The sequence below is a fragment of the Orycteropus afer genome, unplaced genomic scaffold (genome assembly GCF_000298275.1).
Source record: "Orycteropus afer afer isolate SDZICR_OR568_19922 unplaced genomic scaffold, OryAfe1.0 scaffold00440, whole genome shotgun sequence".
In the NCBI taxonomy this organism is placed as follows: Eukaryota; Metazoa; Chordata; class Mammalia; order Tubulidentata; family Orycteropodidae; genus Orycteropus; species Orycteropus afer.
This window is the reverse complement of record NW_006922027.1, coordinates 1,686,804-1,713,117: the sequence shown is the minus strand read 5'-3', so window position 1 is coordinate 1,713,117 and position 26,314 is coordinate 1,686,804. Positions and strand designations below refer to the sequence as shown.

General features: G+C 42.3%; 1 protein-coding gene across 1 annotated transcript in view; it reads right to left on the bottom strand.

Moving 5' to 3' along the window:
• Window positions 1–26,314, bottom strand: part of PYGB (glycogen phosphorylase B) — a 143,856-nt gene that overhangs the window by 29,694 nt on the left and 87,848 nt on the right. Inside the window, exons 3-8 of the mRNA XM_007954176.2 lie at window positions 7,885–7,963; window positions 6,378–6,481; window positions 4,860–4,991; window positions 2,677–2,788; window positions 2,065–2,147; window positions 222–365 (exon numbers count right to left, since the gene is read on the bottom strand). Of these exons, the coding sequence (XP_007952367.1) occupies window positions 222–365; window positions 2,065–2,147; window positions 2,677–2,788; window positions 4,860–4,991; window positions 6,378–6,481; window positions 7,885–7,963 (654 nt within the window). The remainder of the gene's footprint in view (window positions 1–221; window positions 366–2,064; window positions 2,148–2,676; window positions 2,789–4,859; window positions 4,992–6,377; window positions 6,482–7,884; window positions 7,964–26,314) is intronic.

Genomic DNA, 26,314 nt, shown 5'->3' with positions numbered 1-26,314 from the left:
CATTTTACCTGTTCCTCTCCTCACTGCCCACTCCCCTCCACATTGCCTGTCCTGCCTGGGAAGGGAGGAAGGCAGGTGTGGTCCCATGATGGGGAAGGAGAAGCCACAGCAAAGGTGCTATCGTGTCACCTCCCTCCCCCTGCCACGCCCATCTTGAGAGGGAACATGCTACACACACACCCTGTGATGGCCCCATGCTCCGTCATTATGTATGCACACACCTTGTCTGGAAATGTCTCGAAGTTGGTCCTCACGGGGTCCCGGCAGCCAAACTTGGAAGACTTGAAGCGGCGGATGATGTCCTGCAGAGTGGCAGCCACCACAAAGTACTCTTGCTTCAGGCGCAGCTCCTTGCCCTCGAAGAACTGCAGACATGGGTGCTCGGTCACCCTGCATACATAGGCTCCCTACATGCTGCCTCACATCAGGAGACTCACCCACCATGGGGAGGGACACAAGGCTGGGAGGGATCTGCCTCAAGGGCCCCGAGACATTTATGTGGATAACAGCAGGAAATGCCTGTAAAGCCCAACACAGCACCAAGGCTCCCCTACCTCACTGAGGACTAAAGTCAGGGCCCATGCCCTTTTCTCAGGAGGCCTGAGGTCTGGCTCTAGGCAGAAGGTGGTGATTGGCCTGTGCCCACGTGCACCATTTGGCCTCAGACACACAGAGAGAATGGGCAGTGGCCTAGCTCACACTGCCCATTTGCAGCCACTGGGCATGGAACATGCAGTGCATAAACAATGAGAATGCCCAGGCATAACTGATGCCAGTCACTCAGAAACTGCTAGTCTAGAAGCATAGGTGTTAAAGATAAATGTACTTTGCCCTTTAAAACTAAGAATCTGCTTAAGCTCTTATGGAAGGTAGAGAGGACTTGGTATGTTTTATTATCAGCCTTTCAGTACCAATGCTCTTTGCCACTATGTGCACACATAACTATAATAGAGCAGAAAGGTAAATTTAAAACACACACAACCCACTAGGGCAGGCAAACTCTATGGGCTCTTGTCTAGTGATAACAACAACAAACAAACAAAAAAAGAGACCAGACACGTGTTTAGCTTTGGCAGAGACTGTGGCTGCCACAACCATCTAGTGCTGCCAGGCACTAACGTTAGGTAATGGAAAGCTGAGACAGCTGTGTGTCTCTGAGCACCAACATAAAATAGCTCAACCGCACAATGGCTGCCAAGTTAACTCTGGGAAAAACTGCATTGTGTGACTAGAAATGGCAGCAGTAGGCCTGGGCCCGTCCTCCGTGCCTAGTATCCCATATCCCGGTCCCCTGCACCCTATTTCTGCACACTGTCCTTATGTCCCCTCTCCCCACCTCATCCCATCCCTGCACTCCATGTCTCTCCCCATCCTCCCACACTGTCCCCATACCCCCTCTCCCTGCTCTATCCCCACACCCAGTCCCTATGCCCCATTACCAGGCCCATCTCTGTACTCTGTCCCCACACCTCTCTCCCCAATCTCATCCTCACATCCCATCCCTACACTGCATGTCCCCATGTCCTAGGTCCCTGCACCCCATCACTGCACCGTTTCCACAACTCCCTTCCCTTGCCCCACCCCTATACCCTATCTCTGTATTCCATATCTCCTACTACCTATCCCTGTGCCTATTCCCACACCCTATGCCCACACCTTCCTCTCCCCATCTTGGCTCCACTGTGCCCCACCATGCTGAGGCATGTGGTCAGCTTAAACCTTGACCTTCTCCAATCAAGCTCCTAGGAGCCACTGTGTTTACAGAGGATATTTAGACATGTGAAAGGAGGCAAAGAACTCCCTGACAACTTCTTCTGAGGGAGTGGGAGGGCAAAAGAGGGACTAACAGGCATACTTCTCCATGAAGTGTCACTGTCTTTGCTCCCATAGAGTGTGAACATGCTCACAAATGTCAACAGAGGACTACCGATGGCTACTTCAACATCCCACCTCCCAACTTAAGTTCAGTAAACAGGTTCTGCTCAGGGGTCTAGCCTCTGGTTCACTATCCCACACATGGAGGAGGTACAGTGCAGAGAGGAGCTAACCACACCTGCTACTCACATTGTCGTTTGGGTAGAGAACTCTGGAAATGTTCTCAGCCAAGTTCCGATCCAGGACAGCCTCGATATAGTCCCCCACATTAACTAGATAGAAACAGAGGTGGGATAAGTGTGCAGGAGCACCTTCCAGCAACCCCCATGTAGCCTTAGAAACATACTTCCTAGTAATTTACGTGAAAAGTGTTAAGAGCACACATTCCTGAATAGAACACCTCCAGTCAAGTAAAACCCTCTCCCCCAACAACCGCTCTGCTTCATCTCACTGCCTACTCCTCAGGGGGCACCTGTCCTTCCTTTCTAGTGGCTATAAGGACAGGCCTCCACACTGTACACAGTGCCCCCACCTACATGGCTCCAGGTTCCTTTCTTTCTCAGGGCAAGTGGTGGAAATGAGCAAGCTGTACCTGGTCTCAGACCCTGACCTGGCCTTTTCTGGGTGCTCACCAAGCACCAGCCTCACCAGCTCGGAGCCCAGCTGGGCTAGGGTGCCCACTAGTGTTCTCCTTGGGGATCCAAGCACCCCTGAGAAAAGTGTGCTGCGTCCAGAACCCAGCCCACAGCGTGAGCTACACAGGTGGGGACAGACAGATTTGGGGTGGGGGAAGGCACGTACAGTCATGGAGCTTGAAGTCGTTCGGCGCCTTGGCAGACCACAGCCGCATAGTATTCACAGTGTTGTTCCTGTAGCCTGGCACCGGTGTATCGTAGGGCATGGCCAGCACCACCTGCACAGGAGACACCCAGGGTCTTGTCTTCCACATCAAAAATGCCCCCATGGGCAGGCATCAGTGCCTGCCACTGATGTAGATGTTTTCACTTCCCAGTCAGGCCTAACTTCTTGCCCTCTAATGGCTGGAAGTGCACATGATCTGCCCCTAACCAAAACAAGCCAGCTGAGTTCCCCTATACCACAACCTGGGGTGCAGTCCAGGCTCCCACCATCAGGTAGCCTGAGCCTAGGTCTGTCCAATGCCACAAGCAAATTAAAAGTCTAGCCACACTCACCTTTTCGAGCATTACCTTCTACACTATGTACATCACAGACACCTCCTGCCTTCCTCTCTCTCAGTGTCTGGAGTTGCATTCACTCAGCTCCCCTCTACCTCATCAACCACTGTTCCAGTCTCCTTGTCCTTTGCCCTCCCAAAAAAAAGTGGTCCCCAAAGTTGGTCATAAGCTTTCTCTCTTCTCACTCAACACTCAGCTTTAGCAATTTCAGGACTTGATTAACTTCTCCAGTAGATGGCTTCTCTTTCTGACCTACATTTCCAAAGTCTACTGGAAATGTTCATCCTGTGGACACCTTGACCCTAAAACTCAGCATTCTCCAAACCAACTACTCACACTTCATTCCCAAGAAAAAACACAGGGCTAGTTCCCTATCAGCAGGGCCTACCACACTGTCTCCATGATGCCACCCATTCTTACCTGTCAAGAACATCGGCACAGGAAGAGAAGGGTAAAATCTCAAAACCATACCTAGTCCCTGGATTCTCCTAGGGGCATATTTACACCATGTATGTTTATGGTAGTTCGTATAAATACAACTGTGGGCTTTGAAACTATGTCAATTCTGAAATTATAAAGAAATCTGTAGTGTTGCTTCCAGGACCAAAAGTCGAGGATCATCTTTCCCTGGCTGTCTCTGCCCAACTCTTCTCTACTCCCTCATATGACAAGTCCTCTGCAAATATCTCAAAGCCAATGCCTCCACTCCTACCCAATCACCCCTCTGAGTTGAAGGCCTCATCATGTCCTGTACCATCAGCTCCCCAGCCTCCAGCCCTCCCTTCTCCTGCCCTCTCACACAAACACTGACATGCCATCTTCTACAAGCACACACACTCAAAAACGTAGGTCACTTTCTCTGCTTTTTCGAATGAAATACAACTTATCATAGCAACTTAGACCTCCATTTCATGGCTCCAGCCAGCCCTGGACTCATGCACTCTGGTTAAAGCGCATATTCCAGAAAAACAAGGCCACCACTTCCGTATGTATGCAACTTCCACAGTCTAGCAGCCTCATGCCCTGACTTCACTCATCCTACCTGCATCACATATATCTGAGTCCTAATGATGCTTAAATGCATCACAAATATCCCCATTCACATTGCTGTTCCTGTCCCCTACCCCTGAAACCACCAGGAAGTGCTCTCTTCCAGCTCTGGGACTGAACAGGCCTCTCCTGCATCTGCACCCTTGCAACTTCCACTACCATCTTCCACCCTGCTCCACCACAGGACTCTAGGCTGGGAACGATGGCCTGCTCCCCATTCTGGGCACCAACCTGGGCCCCTCACACACCCAGAGCTCAAAGCATTCAGTCTGCATGACTGTAGTAGGTCACTGAATGTAGGGGGCCACACAGACCACACAGAAAGAGCACATGTGAGCGCTGGGGAGACGTTGTATCCACCCTTAGACCTCTGAGAACATGACTTTGCTTGCTATTCAACAACATGGACATAGAGGTATGTCCAGTAGGCAGCAAATAACACACATGGCTGCTTGGCTCAACCCCAACACACAGCCTTGCTAAGTGGCAGAGCATGTAACCTCAGGGGGACACTCTCTCTGCCTGGCTCTGCACATCCCCTCTGGAAAGTTTCCCTTGGAAGTGTAGGAAAATGGGAATGTAGAGAGGTAGAACCTCTTCTATGCTGCTACCTGGAGTTTAGTCCTCCAGAGAAGCATCTCCTCACTCACAAAAAGAAATCAATCAACCAGAAATGAAGCATGGAGTGTCCCTTGCTCAGGTGCCAATATTTCTACTCAGGAACTCTTGTTTCAATACCTGTGTGTCCAGCCACTTGACTCCATCTGACATGTGCTCTACTCTCCCATAAAAGTGCACAGGAAGCATGTATTCAGGGCGTGCTTTTTCCCAAGGGTTGCCATAGCGCAGCCAGTCATCAGCTTCTTCAACCTAGAAGGGGCCACCATTAGAGGAGGAAGGAGAGGGACCTGGATAAGGGAGCAGCCTCTGGGGTCAGCCCACAACTTGTCCTTGTATGGACTGCATCAAGGCAGGGGCCACACTACAAACAACACTGAAACAGAATTAAAGCCTATTGAAAGCAAATAACATTCTGGTCTATTAAAATAGCAAGCTCATGTAAAATTCAGAAAAATGTATTACATTGAAAAGACATGAAAAATCACCTGAATTTGGCAATAAATAGGATGGAAGTATTAATATATGCTACAACATGGATAAACCTGGATAACATAACACTCAAGAAAAGAAGTTGGTCACAGAGGACCCCATGCTTCCTGATACTGTTCGTATGAAATGTCTAGAACAGGCAAGTCCAAAGACATAGAACACACAGTAGTGGTTGCCAGGGGCTGGTATATGACTGCAAATGAGTACAGGGTTCCTTTTTGGGTAACAAAAATGTTCTGGAATTAGACAGTGATGACTGTACAACCTTGTGAATATTTTAAAAAACACTGAAAGTATGAAATTTACATACTTTAAAGAGATGAATTTTATGGTATGTGAATTATATCAATAAAGCTTATATTAAAAAAGAATCATTTGGGGCCCACATTTTGCCTCTACTCCCTGATGCCAATGAGGTGATGGGGCCCCATAGGATAAGGAGCCAGACAGCAAGGCAAGTTGGCCCTTTGGAAAAGCATGTTTTGTTTTTATTAGCAACAAACTACAGCTAAATAAGGTGGTCAAGACCTATCAGTGAAAAACAACTAATCCCAAAATGATCCCTCCAACTTTGTGACTGCCTGAGAGGCCTGATCCCCTCACCAGGAGCTGCCCATTCACCCACCACACATTGCTCTTCTGTTAGGCCTTCTCAGTAGTTTATTTTCTAAACTACCCAATAGTATCCAAGATCTACAATAACCATTTTCCTAACTAACTTCTCAAAAGTTAATTGCCCCACAGATGGTGAACTCCCAAAGCACTGCTCTTCTTTTCATATTCAGGCCCACAGGAACACCAGCATGTATCTAGGAGATACCTCACCACATGGTGGCAAGGAGTCATCTGGTGATCTTCTCCTTAATCCTATCCTCAACCAGACCTACCAGACACCACATGGAATGAACTCACACAGCAGACCAGAGACTGACAGTTTCATGCAGCACCAACAAAAGGTTAAGTATGGTAAACTTGTGTAGTAGATAGGGCCAGTGTGACCCTGGCCTACCTCCATGTTGCCTGTAACTGGCACATACTCACTCCAGGAAGGAGCTTAGAGCATAAAAGGCCAAACTGAAAGTGTTCCTGTTCGTTTTCTTGTGGGAGTAGGAGCTAGGGAGTAGTAAGAAATAAAATCTCACCCACCTGCCAGCCATTGACAATCTTCTGGTTAAAAATCCCAAACTCATAGCGGATTCCATAGCCATATGCTGCCAGTCCCAGGGTAGCCATGGAATCAAGGAAACAGGCTGGAAATTCAAAGGCAAAGAGCCTGCTGAGATTAAAGACAATCAGCAGGATCTAGGCCCAGATGTTAATACAGGTATCTGCTCTACAGAGGGACAGATTCAGTAGTCACTACAGTCAGCTTCAGGTTTCATGAAAAGGAAGTGAACTCCCCCCATATTTCAAATAGAGAGGTTCAGAAGGATTATCTCCAGTTGGAACAGTTCTGCTATTTCAGGACAACCTGTTTCTTATAGGAAGCTTGCTGTGAGCTGGGAAGTATTCACAAAGTGTGTATGTGTATGTGTAGTATGGTTTGCCTGTGAGAGAGGTAGATATGGTGTGTGTGGTGGTACATGTGGGCTGTGTGTGTAGTATATATGTGGTATAGTGTAAGGTGTGTGTAGTGTATATGTAGTGTGTGAGTAGTGTATGTAGTATGGTGTGTGGTATGGATTATGTGGTAGTGTGTTTAGTATGGTATATATATATGTGTACAATGTGTGTGGTATGTGGTGTGTGCAGTGTGGGTTATGTGGTGGTGATGTGTGTGTTGTGAAGTAGTGTATGTATATGTGTAGTGTGGACTCTATGAGTGTGTATATGGTATGTGTATGTGGTGTGGATTATGTGGGGTATGGGTGTGACTATGCATTGTGTGTGTGTGTGTGTGTGTGTGTTTCTATCTACCTTCTTCTCAATTACATTGAAACCTGTGAGAATTGGAACTTGATGGGACTGTCTTGCTTTTCTGGGTCTCGTGAAATTTCTGCCTTTGACAGAGTGCAGTCTTACCACTTTCCTATTGCTCGTTTTCATGGAAAATACTTGAGTTTTCCTTTTCTGACATATTCCTGTCTTACATAATTGTCTGCTTTTGCAAGTTTTACAGTACTGTCTTTTAGATCCCTGAAAGTGGTTGACATATTTGGAACCCCTCCTCGCTTGACAAGCTTGATCTCAATGATAATTATGAATTGTACTTTGTATAACAGAGAATATGTATTTTGCTTTCATGTTTTCACTAGTGGCAAACATTTCAATATGAGAAACACTCCCATCCACTCTGGGAAGAGCCAATGTACCCCAGAGCTAAGCATCTGGAACACCCCTGATATTGCCATGTTTGCAAATGCAAACAGAGATAATATTTTAGTATCACTTAATATTTTCCTTTGAAAGGTATCTAAATGTTGTGAACTTAAAAGTTCAAAAACCTGTTGCTGTTGAGTTGCTTTTGACTCATACCCCTCTTATAAGACAGAGTAGGACTGTTCCACAAGGTTTCCAAGGCAGACTCACATCTTCAACCTACAGAACAACTAGTCGGTTTTTACCACCAACCTTTCAGTTAACAGTCAAGCCCTTAACCAGCCAAGCCATCCACTGAGGACCATTCTTTCCCTGTACTAGCGCCTGTAATTACCTGCCAGCCTTCCCAGGCCTCCATTACCAAGGCCTGCATCCTCTTCTATTTCTTCTAGTTCCTCTAAGTCCAGCCCCAGCTGCAAATGCAAACAGAGATAATATTTTAGTATCACTTGGTATTTTCCTTTGAAAGATATTTAAATGTCGTGAACTTAAAAGTGCAAAAACCTGTTGCTATTGAGTTGATTTTGACTCGTACCACCTTATAAGACAGAGTAGAACTGTTCCACAAGGTTCCCAAGGCAGACTCACTGAGTACCATACCCACTCCACTCCTTCACATATATCAAAAGAAAATAAGGGCAAAAAAAAAAAAAAAAAATCCTGGGCAAATCACACCAACATATAATCAACAACTAAATATAAAAATATAGCAACAACACAATGTGTCAAAGACAACTGACAACCCCAGTTCACACAAAGAAGAAAAGTAAAGTAGCACAAACTGAACAACTTTATCCTACACAACAACTGGTGGGTTTTTACCACCAACCTTTCAGTTAACAGTCAAGCTCTTAACCACTGTGCCACCAGGGGTCCTTGAAACAAAAGTCAGAATCAACTTTCTCAAGACTGAAAACCCAGTGTTAAAATCCAGTGTTATATCAATTCACTAAGGACTTCTGGCAAGATGGCAGAATAGGCAGACAAGCTACACAGACCCTTTACAATAAAGAAATGAGAAACCAATTGAAACAGATACAAAAAATAATCCTGAAACTCTGAGCTTTGAAGGGAAGAATAAAGATGTGAATTATATACCGACTACTAGAAGCAATTGAATAAAAATAGTGAATAAGGAGACACAGTTGTGGAATGTCAGCTGGCCTGATTGCATAGCCATTCTGAATATTTTTAAGTGGAATTCCAATTCAGGCAGCAACTTGATAATCAGCTCCATTTGCTGAGGACACCACACTGGTGGCTGATGACCAGAAAGTTGTGATATTCCCCTTGTACCCAGTTAACGGAAGTGTCGCCATCCCCCATCCCAACTCACCTTCTGGACCAGCAGGAATTCCATCCCAGACCAGTAACCACCAGCTGACTTCAGGGCAGGAAGGAAGTGGTCACAGGACTATACGCCCTAGTCTCAGCCACCTTTGGAGCCAGTAGGAACTTTTTCTCAGAACAGGTACCCTATACCCAGCCAGTTTTTGAAACAGCAGGAACTTTCTCTGGGAATGTGGCCCTGCCTTCAGTAACCTTTTGAGACAGTAGGAATTTTGTGTCAAACCAGATACCCTGCCCACAGACACTTTTTGAGCCACCAGGAATACTTTCTAGAATGAGGTGCCTTGCTCATAACCAACCACCTTTGTGATCAGCAAAAATTTTTTATGGGTCTGGGCACCTTGCCCCCAGTTGCCCCTCGGTAGACAAGAATAAGTTCTGAGATCAGCTGCCTTGCTCTCAACTGGCTTACACAAAACCCCCTTTTGGGACAGCAGGAACTTTTTCTAGAAGCAGTGGCTCTATGCTCAACTGCCTTCTGAGACAACAGGAACTTTTTCTGAGACAAGACACCTGTACTGGCTGCTTTTTGGTCTTTCAGGAATTCCTGGTGGAATCAGGCATTTTGCTCCCATGACCATCTGGGCCGGCAGGAACTTTTTTCAGGTTTAGCAGGAACTTGTCTGGGACCAAGCGCCCAATCCCAGTTGAATACTGGGTACGCAGGAACTACTACCAGGGCCAGGTACCCTGCTCTCTGATGCTTGCTTAGCCAGCAGGAATACAGCTCAGGTGCCAAGCTCTTATTTTATTTATTTATTTACTATAATTAATTTTTTTTTTCCTTTCATTCTTCTTCTTTTTTTTTTGTTTTCCTCTTTTACTTCCCTGGTTCTTTTTGTTTGCTTGCTTTCTGTTTTCCTGGTCCCCTTCTTTTTTTCTTTCTTTTCTTATTTTTTCCCACTCCTTGTTTTCTTTTTGCATTTTCTTTACTGTGTTTTCCTCTTGCTCTCTTCTCTTTTTATCTCCTTCCCACATGTTTTGTTTCTTGCTCTCTCTTCTTTGTCCTTCTTTGGTCTTTTTTTCCTTCTTTTAATTTATTATTTTTGTATTTGTAGCTGTTGTTGTTTGTTTATGCTGTTTGTGGTTTTTGTTCTTGTTGTTATTTGTGTGTGTGTGTGTTTTGTCTCACCTGGTGGAACACAGGAACCATGCTAGTACAACCCAACCACATCTATACCTCCTGCAGCTCCAATTACTGGGTGAAGACCATTATATGCTTCTGTACAAACTGATCAATAGACAATGGTCAATACCAGCCCAACCCACCTAGTGCTCTACATAAGCAGCTAAACAGAGACCTGTGCACACATTCTCATCCACAACCACCAGGCAACAGATGGTGAGTACCTAAACACTGAGTACCACACCCACTCCACTTCCTCACATATATCAAAAGAAAATAAGGGAAAAAAAAAAAAAATCCTGGGCAAATCACACCAACATACAATCAACAACTAAATATAAAAATATAGCAAAAACACAATGTGTCGAAGACAACTGACAATCCCAGTTCACACAAAGAAGAAAAGTAAAGTAGTACAAACAATGGACCAGAATACAGAGCCAGAAAACTTACCTGAGGAAGAAGTGACATTGGAACTATCTGATAAGGAATTTAAAAGAATTATATGAAGGTACCTTCAATGGATTGAGAGACAGATCAAGGAAAACATTGACAAAATCAAGGAGAACACTAACAAAATTAAGGAAAATACAGTCAAAATTCTAAAAGAATTTAGGAAAACAACACAAGAATAAACTAACAAAATAAATGAAATATAAGAAACAATACAAAAACAGCAATAGAAATCCAGAGAACTAATACTAAGATTTCACAAACAGGTAACACATTAAATGGGTAAAGAAGTAGAATCAAATCACTGAAAGAAAGAATTAGTGAGTGTTGTTTACCTAGTGCCACTCTGACAGTAATATACCACAAATGGGATGGGATGAACAATCAGGAGTTTATTCTCTTACAGTTCAGGATGCTAGAAGTCCGAGTTCCAAGTGCCAGGCTCTAGGCACTGTAAGAAAGCCCCTCAACCTTGGGCTTCAGTTCTGCCTCTTGCTCCCGGCCCACTGAAGCTAGAGGCATCTCTTCACTCAGGCAGCTACTAGCTGCTGAGGCTAACAAGCCCAATGTCGACAAATAAATTGGCACAATCCCGATGTCACCAAACCACAGGGCAGGCCATTAATTCAAGTCCATTGAAAGTCCCAAGCATGGCAGGCTGCTGAACAAGGACATGGCTACATGCAGGGTTCAAGTGTGCCATAAGCTAGAGACCATTCCCAAAGCTGTTTCTTATATACAGGAAGCAGACCATATACCAAAAGGCAGCTACTCAGCTGCTCACAGTAGATTCCACCATGCAGTTGATTATCAGTCTCATCATGGGGAATACTACCAACAGCTGCCCAGTCACTCAACCAGGCCCAGCCAAGTTGACACACAAATTTAACTGCCACAGTGAGAATGAAGACAAATCTCTCAATACTGCTTAAAGGGAACAATCAACAAAAGAACAAAACAAAATGAAGATAGCCTAAGATTTATGTGGCAGACCATCAAGATGAAAAACTTAGATGTGACTGGAATTCCAGAATGGGAAGAGACAAACAAAATGAAAGGGAAGATTGTTCAAGATTTGTTTGATGAGACCTTCCCTAATATGATGAAAGATGAGAAGATATCCATTCAAGAAGATTCAAGAAGTCCAACAACCTGAAACATGATAGACCTCAAAAGAAAATCACCAAGACATAGCAAAATCAAATTTACCAAAAGTAAAGACAAACAATCACAGGAGGAAAAATATTGTATTAGACCATTATTGTCAAGGAATGATTTATACATGGAAGGAAATTTTCTTCATTGGTTACAAGGGGTGTGAGAGGAAGGGAGGGAACACTGTTAAATAGGCTGTTGTTGTTGTTATGTGCCTTCGACTCAGACCTGACTCATAGTGACCACTCCTTGGATTTCCAAGGCAGTATCACTATGGAAGTAGTTTGCCCAACCTTCTTTCCGAGGAGTGGCTGGGGGATTCGAACCACCAGCCTTCTGGTTACCAGTCAAGTGCCTTAGGCACTATGCTACCAGAGCTCCTGTTAGATAGGTAGAGACAAGTATTGATTTGGGTGAAGAGAAGGGCAAAGTACCAAATGTGAGTGATCAAAAGTGGCATTGAGGAAGAGGAAGACACAGAGAGGTGCATGTGAAGGACAGACAACAATGAACCCTTTTGCACATACAGTACTGTGTTGTCAGTGAAGGCAAACATGGATATACAGATGGATAGATGGGTGGACAGGCTTAACTATTAGGTATGTCTATGCAGGAGGGAGTGTGTCCAAGACCATGTACAGGGTAGGCAGACAATGTTTCTACAAGTATATGTGTATGTTCTATAAGAACTTCTAGGTATATACTAGAGCTGACAAGGGACAAGGCTGTAGTCACTTCTTGGCCAAAGCCACAGCCAGCTACCCAGAGGGAGCAAGTAGTTGGACCTGTGGACTTGAGACCATAGTCGCAGGGGACATCAAGCTCAACTGGCATAACATACTACACAAAACACTGTTCCACATCCTACCTTGGTGATTAGAGACTGGGATCTTAAAAGCTTGCAAGCAGCTATGTAGATGCAACGATGTGTCTCTCCTTGTCTAGAGCAAAGAAAAATGAAGAAAACCAAAGATTCATGGAAACAATTAGTCCAAGGGACTGGTACACCATGCGATCTGCAGCCTATACAACTATGAGACCAGAAGAACTAGATGGTGCCTGGCTACCACTGTCATCCACTTGGAAGGGGATCTATGTAGGAGATCCTTGATAAAGAGCGAGAACAATGTGGAACAAAACTCAAAATCATTTGGAGGGGGAAAAAAAAAACAAAGGTCAGGGTGACCAGGTTTGCTGGTCCGATAGAGCCTGGTAGAACCACTGAGACTATGGCCCCTACCTGCCCTTCAGGTCTGGAATTGAACCCACACCTGTGGTTTCCAGCCAAACAAAATACAGGCATATGAGTTGAACATTTACCTCAAGTAGATACACTCCTTGGAGAGAACAATCATGGGAGAAAGAAGGGCTGCTTATGTACAGGGAGACAGCTCATGGGACAGGAGTATATGGAGGGATGGATACTGGGAAGAGGTAATATGGGGAGGAAGTGGGAGGGGAGCTGTTGCATTGTGGTAAACCGTGGTCAATGACATGAGACAAAGTATATGTGAACTGCTGTATGGAAAGTGAATTTGCTCTGTAAATCTTCATCCAAATCACAATAAAATAAAACCACTCCAGACACAAAGCTTAAGGTTCTCAATTTTGGTGTATAGGTAATTATTACATCAGTCTAACTTCAGTGTACAAACTTGATAAACTGCTGACATTATCTACATCAGTGGTTTTTAAACTTTTTGGTCTCAGGAAGACCAAGAAAACTTTTGTTTATGTGGGTTTTATCTATCAGTATTTATGGAATTAGAAATTAAAATATAGAAGTATTTTTTAAAAGTATTTATGAATGAATTCATTGAAAACATCAATAAACCCATTATATGTAACATAAATAACACAGTTTATGAAAAACAGATTGCTACATTTTAGAAAGTAAAAAAATATTTTCTGAGTGGCATTATTTTACTTTTAAAAATCTCTCTAAAGGTCTGCTTAAGAATATGGCTGGATCCTCTGTTTCTACATTCAGTCTGTGATGTCTCCTATCACTTAGCCTCCGGAAAACTCCTCTGAACTCTGATGGGAGAATGGCAGTTAAAAAGGCACATCTTAGTGATATTCTGAACATAGTTCTGGCCTAACTAACCCCTTGAAACGGTTTCAGAGATTCTGAGGGTCTCAAGCCACACTTTGAGAACCACTTATCTAGATAAATAAAGACCTCTTAAAGTAAGAGGGGTGGAAGAAAAGTTGGGAGAAAATAAAAGCATTAAAAGTTACTTTTAAAAACGGATTTGGTGCATATAAGTAAAACTGTTAGAGTAAGATTTTTTAAATGTTGTAACTTAACCCTCATAGAATTTCGGAGTATGTTCCACAAAAACGTATTCTGAGTGTGTGGGGGTGGTAGGATTTACCCAAGAATAGACTAATAGCCCAAAATTAAGAGATACATTTAACTCAGCACTTTCTAAATTTATCTGATCATGGAACTTCTCAGGGAGCTCTGGTGGCATAGTGCATAAGGCCTGCTAACTAGAAGGCTGGCCATTCAAACACACCAGCCACTCCTCGGAAGGAAGATGGGGCAATCTACTTCCGTAGTGATACTGCCTCGAAAACCCAAGGAGAGGTCGCTATGAGTTGGGGCCAACTCAACGGTGCATAACAACAACATGGAACCTCTCAAATAGCACCTGTTAAAATTGAGAGACCAATACACTAAAGGTATTCCCCACTGTTCCTGTATGATTTAACCTGGGTGTTGCAGGCTCAACCTTACTGTGGAGGGGAAAATTTCAACTTGAATTTGAGAGCATTCAAAAATGACACAAAAAGGTGCTTAACTGATAAAAATGTAAAACCTCGCTAAAGTGGCCTTCTGAATGAAGACAGAAAAGGAGCACCTTAGAGAACTCACCATGAGCTTTTTTTCTTTATTGAGATATAATTCACATCACAAAATTTTCTTATTTAAAGTATGAAATTCCATGGCTTTTGTATATCCACATAATTGTGCACCTATCACCACTACCTAATTCCAGAACACCCCCAAAAGAAACTCCATACTGATTAGCAGTCATTCCTCATTCTCCGTCCCCCAGCCCCTGGCAACCACTTTCTGTCTTTAATTTCTGTCTCTGGATTTGCTGATTCTGGAGATTTCATATAAATGGAATCATACCTATGTAGCTTTTTGTGTCTGGCTTCTTTCACTTAGCAAGTTTCAAGGTTCATCCATGATGTACCACTAACAGTACTTCATTCCTTTTAAATGCTGCATAATATTCCCTTGTATGACTGTATCACGTTTTGTTTATCCATTCCTCAATGATGGATATTGGATTGCTCCCATTTTTTTAGCTATTAAAAACAATGCTGTTAATGGGAACAGGAAAAGGGTGCCTGTTCTCATGTTTTCTATTCAGTATTGTATTACAAGTAATACTCAGAGCAATGAGACAAGAAAAAGGAATATGGTGGCATACTGCCTAAGGCACTTGACTGCTAACTAGAAGGCTGGTGGTTCAAACCCACCAGCCACTCCTCAGAAGGAAGACTGGGCAATTTATTTCCATAGAGATACCTCCTCGGAAATCCAAGAAGGGGTTGCTATGAGTCGGAAACGACTCAATGGTAGTGAGTTTGGTTTGGGAGGTCTGGTGGCGTTGAGCCTAAGGCATTTGACTGCTAACCAGAAGACTGGTGGTTTAAACTCACCAGCCACTCCTCAGAAGGAAGATTGGGCATCTACTTCCATAGTGATACTGCCTCGGAAACCCAAGGAGGGGTCACTATGAGTTGGATCCAACTCAACAGCTGTGAGTTTTGTTTTTTTTTTTGTAGATTGGAAAAGAAGTAAAACTATCTCTATTTGTGGATGATATGCTCTTATATATAGAAAATCCCAGAGTTCACAAGAAAATTTCTAGTGCTAATAGAGGAATTCAGCAAAGTTGCAAGGTACAACTTCAACAAACAAATCAGTTCAGTTTCTATATAGCAGCAATGAGAAATCTGGAAGGGAAATAAAGGAAACAATTTATTTACAATAGTATCTAAAATACCTAGAAATAAACCTAATCATGGATGTGAAGTATGACTTAAAGTGAAAACTATAAAACGCTGCTGAAAGAGATTAAAAACAACTTAAATAAATAAAAATGTGTTCCATGTTCATTGCTTAGAAGACTTAATATTGCTAAGATGTCAATATCACTCAAAGCAATCTACAGTCAATGGAATCCTGATCAAAATTCTAACAGCCTTCTTTAGAGAAATAGAAAAATCAATCCTCATGTTTATATGGAATGGCAAGAGGCCTCAAATAGTTAAAACAATGTTGAAAGAGAAAAACAAAGTAGAAAGACTCAGTAATCAAAACAGCCTGTGACTGGTATAACAGACACATAGACCAATAGAATAGAATTAAGAATCTAGAAACAAACCTAAACATCTAGGGTCAACATTTTTTGAGAAGGATACTAAATCTATTTGATGGGAAAAGTAGAGTCATTTCAATAAATTGTGCTGGAAGAAATGGATTTCCACATGCAGAAAAATCAAACACTATCCATCCGTCAAACCACACACGAGAACAAATTCAAAACAGATTAATGACTTAAATGTGCAAATTAAACCCATAATATTCTTGGAAGAGCAATCAGTGGTATGGTTGGTTCAGTGCATTACTTAGTATGGCTTTTCTAGCCATAGTCTTTGTTAACTCCCACCAGATTACTGGGTGGGACCACACAAATAAAGTGTGCAGAACTCTGATGCTGAGATTGGTTAGTTTTGTCACTCTACCAGGGTTAAAACAAGCCTTCCTAGAGGCAGAAAGTGATATCTCACTGCCATCAAGAGAGAAGAGCTAGAGGTGAACTGGAGTGTGTCCTTGGACCCAAGATCCCTGCACTAGACCTCCTTGGCAGAGACAACCCGGCTGAGAAACCAAAAGGTGTAAGAATGGTGAGCTTTCTGGCCCACAAAGCAAGAAAGCTGAGTGCTTTCGGGCAGGAGGTTTGCTGACGGAGTCGGGTGCACATAGGTGTACCTATTGGCAGACCTAAAAGAGCTTTGTTACACTTGCCCAAGCAGGGCAGAGGCCAAGCCAAGAGACCAAGGGCCAGAGAGGCGTGCCTGAGTGCATAGCATAGGGGAGACTGTCCTGATCTGAGAATTGTATCCTGAGCGAGTTCCTGAACCTGAATGTAGCCTGTTATTTCCCTAATAAAATCCACAATCATAAGTATTGTCCATGAGTTGTGTGTGGCCATTACAATGAATTATCAAACACAGCAGAGAAGGAGTGAGTGCCATGAGAGGGACAACTGGTGTCAAAATTGGTAAAAGGCCGGAGGGTGACGGCATGTCTGGTCTTATAGGAATAAGCCTTAGGCTGCTGAAGGTAATTCTGTCTTTGTCTTGTGTGAAGTACAGGAGTTCAGAATATGCGACCTCCAAATCATTTTTGCTAGTGGCTATGCTGTCAGGCATAGCTTTAAACCATAGATTATCGATGAAAAGAACAAACAGCAAAAGACAAAATAAATAAACTACGTAAATGTGTGTGTATGTGTCTGTGTGTATAAAAACCTTTGACAACTTAACAAAAAGACAAATAACTCAATCATAACACTGGCAAAGGACTTGAATGGAGAACATTCAAATGGCCACCGACCACATGAAAAGATGTTCAGCATCCTTAGCCATCAGAGAAATGCAAATCAAAACCACAATGAGATACCATTTCACTCCCACCAAGATAGCTAAGGTAAAAAAACAAAACAGAAAATAAATATTGCGAGGATGTGGAGTAACTGGAACCCTTATCCATTGCTAGTGGGGATGCAAAATGGGGCAGCCATTGTGGACATGAGTGAGGCACAGTTCCTCAAAAAAGTAAGAAGAGAACTAACATATGACTCAGAAATTCTACTCATAGGTATATACCCAAAAGACCTGAAAGCAAAAAATCAGAGACTTGTACACCAATGTTCATTGCAACATTATTCACAATAGCCAAAAAGGTGGAAACCAATGAAGGAGCCCCAAAATATATAAATCAGACATTAAAAGAGTTGAAAAGTCAAATAGAGGACTCCAAAGTCATAGTGGGCGACTTTAATACACCACTTTCTTTGAAAGATAGAACTGAAAAGAAACTCAACAAAGATGCAGAAAAGCTAAACAATACAATCCACCAACTTGACCTTACAGACATCTACAGAGCATTTCACCTAACAACAGCACAATATACATTCTTTTCCTGTGCACATGGAACCATATATATTTATTATGGTTCTATCTTCATGTTCAATTGATCCTTTAATCATTATATAACGCCCTTTCTTGTCGGTATGGTGGTTTTTGTCTTAAAGTCAATTTGACCAGAAATTAATATTGCCACTCCTGCTCTTTTACGGTTGCCATTTGCTTGATATATCTTTTTCCAACTTTTGATTTTTAGTCTATTCTGTCTTTGTCTCTAAAGTGTATCTATTGTAGGCAGCGTATTGACGGGTTTTGTTTTCTGATCCAATCTGCAACTCTCCATCTCTTGAGTGGTGCATTTCATCCATTAATATTCAGTGTAATTATTGACAAGTATGAATTGGTTGCTGTCATTTTGTTATATGTTTTTTCATGGTTTCCCTGGTTTCTTTGTTCTATGTTATTTTTTGTGCTGGGCTCATTATGTTTACGAATTGTGTTATCATTTCCTTTGCTGTTGTTCTTTTAGTATTTGCTGAATATTTGTGCTTGTCCTCTTTTTTATTGTGATGTGAAGGTTTATCTTTTTTTTTTTTTTTTTTTGAGGTTACCCTGTGATTTATAATTTTCTCCCTGAGATTACAACAGTTACAAAAGTCCATTACAAAAGTCCATTCTATCTTGCAACTCTCTTAACTTCCTCACCATTTAGAAGTTCTGTAACTGCGCAGTATTTTTCCCTCTTTTTGGTTTGTCGTTGTCCTCACTTGCCAATTGATGTCTCTGGTTCCCTTTTTACAATCTTTTAAGCTCCTTTTACTTTGGATATGTCCATAGCTGTGGTTTCTGGGTTATGTCATCTTTTGTATTAATGGATGGTTGTTATTTGCTATTTTTAGATCTCTGTTCAAATGACTCTGTTTACTATCTCTTGTAAGGTTGGTGTTGTTTTAACAAATTCCCTTAGTTTCTGCTTATATGGAAATCTCCTAATTTCACCATCATATTTGAGGGACAATTTTGCCGGGTATATAATTCTTGGTTAACATATTTCTCTTTCAGGGTTTTATATATACCATCCCATTGCCTCCTTGCTTGCGTGGTTTCTGCTGAGAAATCAGAGCTTATTCTTGCTGGTTGTCCTTGTAAGTAACTTTTTGTTTTTCCCCTGCTTTCAGGATTCTTTCTTTGTCTTTGGTTTTGATGTGTTTGATGACGATATGTCTTGGTGATTCTCTTTTGGGGTCTATCCTGTTTGGGGTTTGTTGGACTTCCTGAATGGATATATTCTCATCTTTCATCATATCAGGAAAGTTCTCCTCCAACAAAGCTTGGACAATTTTCTCAGTGGTTTTATTTTTCTCTTCCTGTTCTGGAATTCCAATGACACGTAGGTTATTCCTTTTGATGGTATCCCACATGAACCTTAGGCTTTCTTCATTTTGTTTTGATCTTTTCTCTGGTTGATCCCTTTCCAAAGAAGTATTCAGGTATTTGTCTTCAATCTCATTAATTCTATCTTCCCTTGCATCAATTCTACTCCTTTGCCCTTCCAATGTGTTATCTATTGTTTCTACCACTTTATCTTGCTTCTTTGTGTGGACTGTAATGGTCTGTTGTCTCTGAGACATCGTGGCGTTGTTGCATTCAGATCTCTGTTAACTGTTTGTGAAGAGTAGCCAAGGGTGATTTAGGCTCTTCTTGGTGGTTTTTTATCTTTGGCCCATTGGTGGAGAAGGATGTGGTGGCTCTCAGTCAATAAGTAAAGTTGCAGGAGGTGAGGGTGTAGTTCTGTCGTATGGGGACTGTTGCTGTCTTCCACTCTGCTTTCCAGTCACCCAGTCATCCTAGTTTGGAATGTCCTTGGGGTTACTGATGAGTGGACCTTGTTCTGAAGCCCCTGGAATCTGGGAGAATGCTGTTGCTTTAAATATACAAAATGGTCAAGCCACTTGTAAACATTCAAAATGGCTGCACTCTCTGGATAGGTAAAAGTCCACAGCTCAGCCCACCATCCCCTTGGCTGCCTCCCCTTTTATTCTCCAGCCACCAGAGCAGTCCTCCGAGCAGTCTCTGGCTAGCAGCGTTGATTTTTAGATTAAGTCTTAGGTCCTACCACCACTCAGCAATATCCAAGCTGTCTGTGCCATCAGGATCGCTGCCAGACTGTAGCTTCAGACCGCAGCTCCTGATGTCTCTGTTTTTGATATTTTCATGCAAATTCTTCTGCTAGAAGGAGTTTAGTCCACGTCTATATCCTTCCCTTCAAGGCTCAGTGGTCCAGAGTTATCTTCTGTATTTGTGTTAATTGGTTCTCCTTTTCTTTGTTGAAGAGAGTCTGTGCAGTCTTTCTGCCTACACCACCATCTTAGTGGAACCTCCATCGACATCACAGTGCCTTGTGGACAACAGATCATCATCGTCTACATAAAGAAGTAAGATAAAGTAGTAGAAACAAGAGACCAGAATACAAATACAGAAATCATCCCTGAGGAAGAAGCAGCATTGGAACTCCCTGATAAGGAATTCAGAAGAATTATATTTAGGTACCCTCAATGGATTGAGAGACAGATCAATGAAAACCTGACCATATTAAGGAAAACACAAAACCTTAGAACAATTTGGGAAGACAGTGAAAGAACAAACTGACAATATAAATGAAAAATTAGAAATAATATAAAATCTACAGATTGAAATCCAGAAGATTAATTCCAAAATTTCAGAAATAGATAACACATTGATTGGGCAAAGGAGCAGAATCTAATCAGTGCAGACAGAATTAGTGAGAGCGAAGACAAATACCTTAATGCCATTTTCGTAAGGGATCAATCAGAAAAAAAGATCAAAACAAAATGAAGAAAGCCTAAGATTCATGGAGGATACCATCAAGAGGAATAACCTATGTGTAATCAGAATTCCAGAACAGGAAGAGAGAAATAACACCACAGGGAAAATAGTTAAAGATTTGTTGGAAGAGAATTTCCTAATAAAAGGAAAGATGAGAAAAATCCATTCAAGAAGTCCAACAAACCCCAAATAGGATAGACCCCAAAAGAAAATCACCAAGACATATCATCATCAAACTCACCAAAACCAAAGACAAAACGATGCTCAACAACAGTAGTTATCAGGAAATGAAAACCAAAACCACAGTGAGATGTCGTTTCACACCCAATTTTGTTGTTAGCTGCCATGTAGTAGCCCCTGACTCACACTGACCCCATGCACAATGGAATGAAATACTACTTTGGTCCTGGCCCATCACCTGTATCAGTTGTGAATTGGTTCACTGTGATTTACAAAGTGTTTGTTAGCTGGTCTTAGGAAGTAGGTCTTCCTATTTCTTCCAATAATACCCATTAACACTGTAGTAGCTATAATCATGAAGACAGAGAACAGACTTTGGCTAGGATGTGTAAAAACAGAAATCCCTCATTCACTGTTGGGATTGTAAAGCTACTTTAGAAAATAGTCTGGCAGTTCCTCAAAAAGTTAAACCTATGACCCAGCAATTCCTTTCCTGTGTATATACCCAAGAAAAAGTCCTGGCCCACACGGTTACACTGGACAATTCTACCAAACATTCAGAGAAGAACTGATACCAATCCTACTCAAAGTATTCCAAAACATAGAAAAGGATGAAATCCTCCCTTACTCATTTTATGAAGCAAGCATAACCTTGATACCAAAACCAGGCAAAGACATCACCCAAAACGAAAACTACAGACCAGTATTCCTCATGAATACAGATGCAAAAATCTTCAACAAAATCCTAGCCAGTAGACTCCAACAACATATCAAGAAAATCATTCATTATGACCAACTGGGGTTCATATCAGGTATTCATGGATGGTTCAATGTTAGAAAAACAATCAACGTCATCTACCACATAAATAAAACAAAGGAAAAGAACTACACGATCCTATCAATTGATGTAGAAAAGGCATTTAATAAAATCCAACACCCATTCCTGATCAAAACTCTCAGCAAAATAGGAACAGACGGGAAATTCCTCAACATAATAAAGGGCATCTATGCAAAACCAACAGCCAACGTTATTCTCAATGGAGAGAGACTGAAACCATTCCTCTTACAAACAGGAACTAGACAAGGATGCCCGCTATCACCACTTGTATTCAACACTGTACTGGAAGTCCTAGCCAAAGGCAAGAAACGGAAATCAAAGGCATCCAAATTGGTAAGGAAGAAATCAAACTATCCCTATTTGCTGATGATATGATCTTATACCTAGAAAACCCAAGAGACTTGGTAAAAAAATCTACTGGAACTAATTGAGAGATTTAGCATCGTGGCAGGATGTAAGATCAACATCCAAAAATCAGTTGGATTCCTCTACATCAGCAAAGAAATTGCTGAAAAAGAAATAAGGAAATCAATACCATATACAACGTTGTTTTTGTTATGTGCTGTTGAATCGGACCCGACTCATAGCTACTCCTCCTTGGGTTTCCCAGGCAGTATCACTACGGAAGTATATTGCCCAACCTTCCTTTTACAGTAGCTACCAAAAAAAATAAACATCAACATTAACGCCCCTTTCCCTCCTCCCACTCACCCCTGGACCACTTGCTTGAATAATTTATTTTAGAAGGATCAGCACAAGGCTGGTCCCTATGAGGCAGAGATTAAACATACCCCAATGTCCAACTTTCCAAACTGCTGTGCCACTCCATCATCTCTGAAATCAACTCCTCTTCTGCCCTTCACTACTCTCACTCCTGTCTTAGAGTTCTGTATTTCTCTGTAACGTCTCACAGGACATACAAACTCCCAAGGAAACAGTTCATGTGGTGGTAGAGGCTGGGAGACTGTCAGGCTGGCAAGTCCCAAATCTATGGGTAGGTCTGGAGGATTCTCCCAACTCATGTGGTTGCAGGGGCTAGCAAACCGAAACTGGCGGGTCAGATGACTGGCTGCTGTCTCAAGTCTAGGGGTGAGATGATGATGAACCAAATGCAGGATTGGAGCAAGTGAGCAAACTTTTCCAGAACATTCACATATATACCCTTGAGGAAACCAAGGGTGGTGACTTGAGTCACACCTCTTATCAAGGCAGGACTCAGATTCCCACCCTAAACAGGCGTGTTGTTGTTATGTGCCCTCAAGTCGGACCCGACTCATACCGACCCCTCCTTGGGTTTCCGAGGCAGTATCACTATGGAAGTAGATCGTCCAACCTTCCTTCTGAGAAGTGGCTGGTAAGTTTTGAATCACCAGCCTTTTGGTAAGCAGTCAAGTGCCTTAGGCACTATGCTACCAGAGCTCCTTAAACAGGCATAGAGACTACGATTAATAATACGTCACAAAATGAAGGATGATGGCTTGAAGGGCCATATTAAGCAATTCACAGCACTGCACTACTAATAAACTCTGGTCTCTATACATTTGCCTTTTCTTATCTTTTTATATAAACGAGGTCATATAATATTTGTCCTTTCGTGATTGACTTATTTCACTCAGCATATCTTCAAGCTCCATCCATATTGTAGCATCTATCAAGACTTCATTACTTATACGGGCTGGGTAATATTCCATTTTATGTATGTAACATGTAATTAGTAGGAGTTCTTTATATATTGTGGCTACTACTGTTTATGGGAATTTAGGTCCCGATCATCTAGTTTCTCTTCTGCTGTTTATGCATTTTGGGTTACGCTTGATAGTCTATCCATGCCATATATTAGGGCCCCAAAATTTGCTCCTAGTTTTTCCTTGAGGAACTCTATAGTTTTAGATTTCACATTTAAGTCTTTGATCCATCTGGAGTTAGTTTTTGTGTATGGTGTAAGGTACAGATCTTGTTTCATTTTTCTGCAAATGGATCTCCAGTTTTGCCAGCACCATCTATATTAAACACTCTTCCCCATTTAATGGATTTTTGCCCTTTGTCAAAGATCAGCTGACCATAGGTTGATGGATCTATTTCTGTGTTCTCAATTCTATTCCATTGGTCTTTGTGTCTGTCATTGTACCAAAACCAGGCAGTTTTGACTACTGTGGTTGTATAGCAGGTTTTGAGATCTGGCAGTGTGAGACCTCCTACTTTGTTGTTGTTCTTCAATACCGCTTTGCTTATTCGAGGACTCTTTCCTTTCCATATAAAGTTAGTGATTGGTTTTTCCATATCCTTAAAAAATGTTGATGGGATCTGGATTGGGATTGCATTGAATATATAGATTGCTTTGTGTAGAATTGACATTTTCACAATGTTCAATCTTCCTATCCACAAGCATGGAATTTTCCTCCATTTATGTAGATCTCCTCTGGTTTCTTGAAGTAGTTTTGTATAGTTTTCTTTGAACAGGACTTTGGGTCCCTGGTAAGATTTAGTCCCAAGTATTTTTTTTTTTTTTGGTAGCTATTGTAAACTGCATTGATTTTCTTATTTCTTTTCCAGCAATCTCTTTGCTGGTATAGAGGAATCCAACTGATTTTTGGATGCTGACAAAAGCAGACATATGCACACCCATGTTCATTGCAGCACTATTTACAATAGCCAAAAGATGGAAACAACCTAGGTGTCCATCAACAGAGGAATGGATAACCAAACCATGGTACATACACACAATGGAGTACTACGCAATGCTAAAGAATAATGTAGAATGTGCAAAGCACCACATAATATGGATGAACTTGGAGGACATTATGATGAGTGAAATAAGTCAATCACAAAAGGACAAACATTGTATTAGTCTGTTATTTTAAAAGTTAAGGAAAGGTTTATCTATGGAAGGAAATTTTCTTTGTTGGTTATCAGGAGTGGGAGGGGAGTTTAGGAAACACTGTTAAATAGGTAGAGATAAATATTGATTTGGATGAAGAGAAGTGCAATGTACAAAATGTGAGTGATCAACATGGTGGCACTGAGGAAGAGAAAGACATAGAGAGGTACAATGGGAAGTACAGACAACAAAGATGAACACTTTTGCACATACAGTACTGTGCTGTCAGTGAAGGCAAACATGGGTGTTCAGGTGGATATATGGGTGGACAAGCTGAACTAGTAGGTATGTCTATGAAGCAGGAAGTGTACCCAAGACCACATATAGGATAGGCAGACAGTGGTCCTATAAGTTTATTTACATGATCTGAATTCCCAGGTATATTGTAGAGCTGACAAGGGGCAAGGTTGTAGTCACTTCTTAGCCTGCTACCCAGAGGGACTGAGTAGTTGAACCTGTAGGCTCGGAACCATAGTCACAGGGGACATCAAGCAAAACTGGCATAACATATTACACAAAACACTGTTCTACCTCCTACTTTGGCGAGCAGCGACCGAGATCTTAAAAACTTGCAAACAACCATCTAGATGCAATGATGGGTCCTCGTCCAGAGCAAAGAAAATGAAGAAAACCAAAAATCCATGGAAACAATTAGAACTAGCAACTGGTACACCACACAATCCTCAGTCTATATGACTATGAGACCAGAAGAACTAGATGGTGCCCAGCTACCACTGTCAACCACTTGGAGTGGGATCTATGTAGGAGAGATCCTGGATAGAGAGGGAGAATGTGGAACAAAACTCAAAATCATCTGGAAAAAAAAGGAAGGGGGTTGTTCTGGTCACCTAGTGCTGCTCTGACAAGAATATATCACAAATGGGATGGCTTAAACAAACAGGAGTTTATTCTTATAATTTGGAGGCTTTAAGTCCAAGTTCAAAGTGCCAGGCTCTAAGGGCTAGGTGAAAGCCCCTCAACCTTGGGTTCCAGCTCTGCCTCCCACTCCCAGTCCACTGGGGCTAGAAGCATTTCTTCACTTAGACAGCTGCAGGCTGCTGAGGCTGAGAAATCCCAAGGTTGAAAAGTAAAATGGCACAGTCCCGAAGTTACCATACCACACAGTAGGCCAACTTAACTCCATTGTATATTCCAAGGTTGGCAGACCATAGCAGGCTTCTGAGCAACAACACGACTACGTTCAGGGTCCAAGCATGCCATATGCTAGAGATCATTCCCAAAGCTTCTCCTTAAATACAGGAAGCAGACCACATACCCAAAGGCAGCTACGCAGCTGCTCCCAGTAGATTCCACCATGGAGTTGATTACCAGTCTCCTCATGGGGAATACTACATCAGCTGCCTAGCCACTCAACCAGGCCTAGCCAAGTTGGCACACAAACATAACCACCACAGGAGGGGACCAAGTTTACTGGTCTGATAGAGCCTGGTGGAACCACTGAGACTATGGCCCGTAGCTACCATTCAGGTCTGGAACTGAACCCACACTTGTGGCTTTCAGCCAAACAAAAGTCAGGCATATGAGATGAACATTTACCTGAGGTAGATACAACCCTTGGAGAGAACAATCATGGGAGAAAAAGGGCTGCTTATGCACAGGGAGACAGCTCAGGGGGCAGGAATGTATGGAGGGATGGACACAGGGAAGAGGTAACTATCGGGAGGAAGTGGGAGGGGAGCTGTTGCATTGTGGTAAATTGTAGTCAATGTCATGAGACAAAGTGTATGTGAACTGCTGTA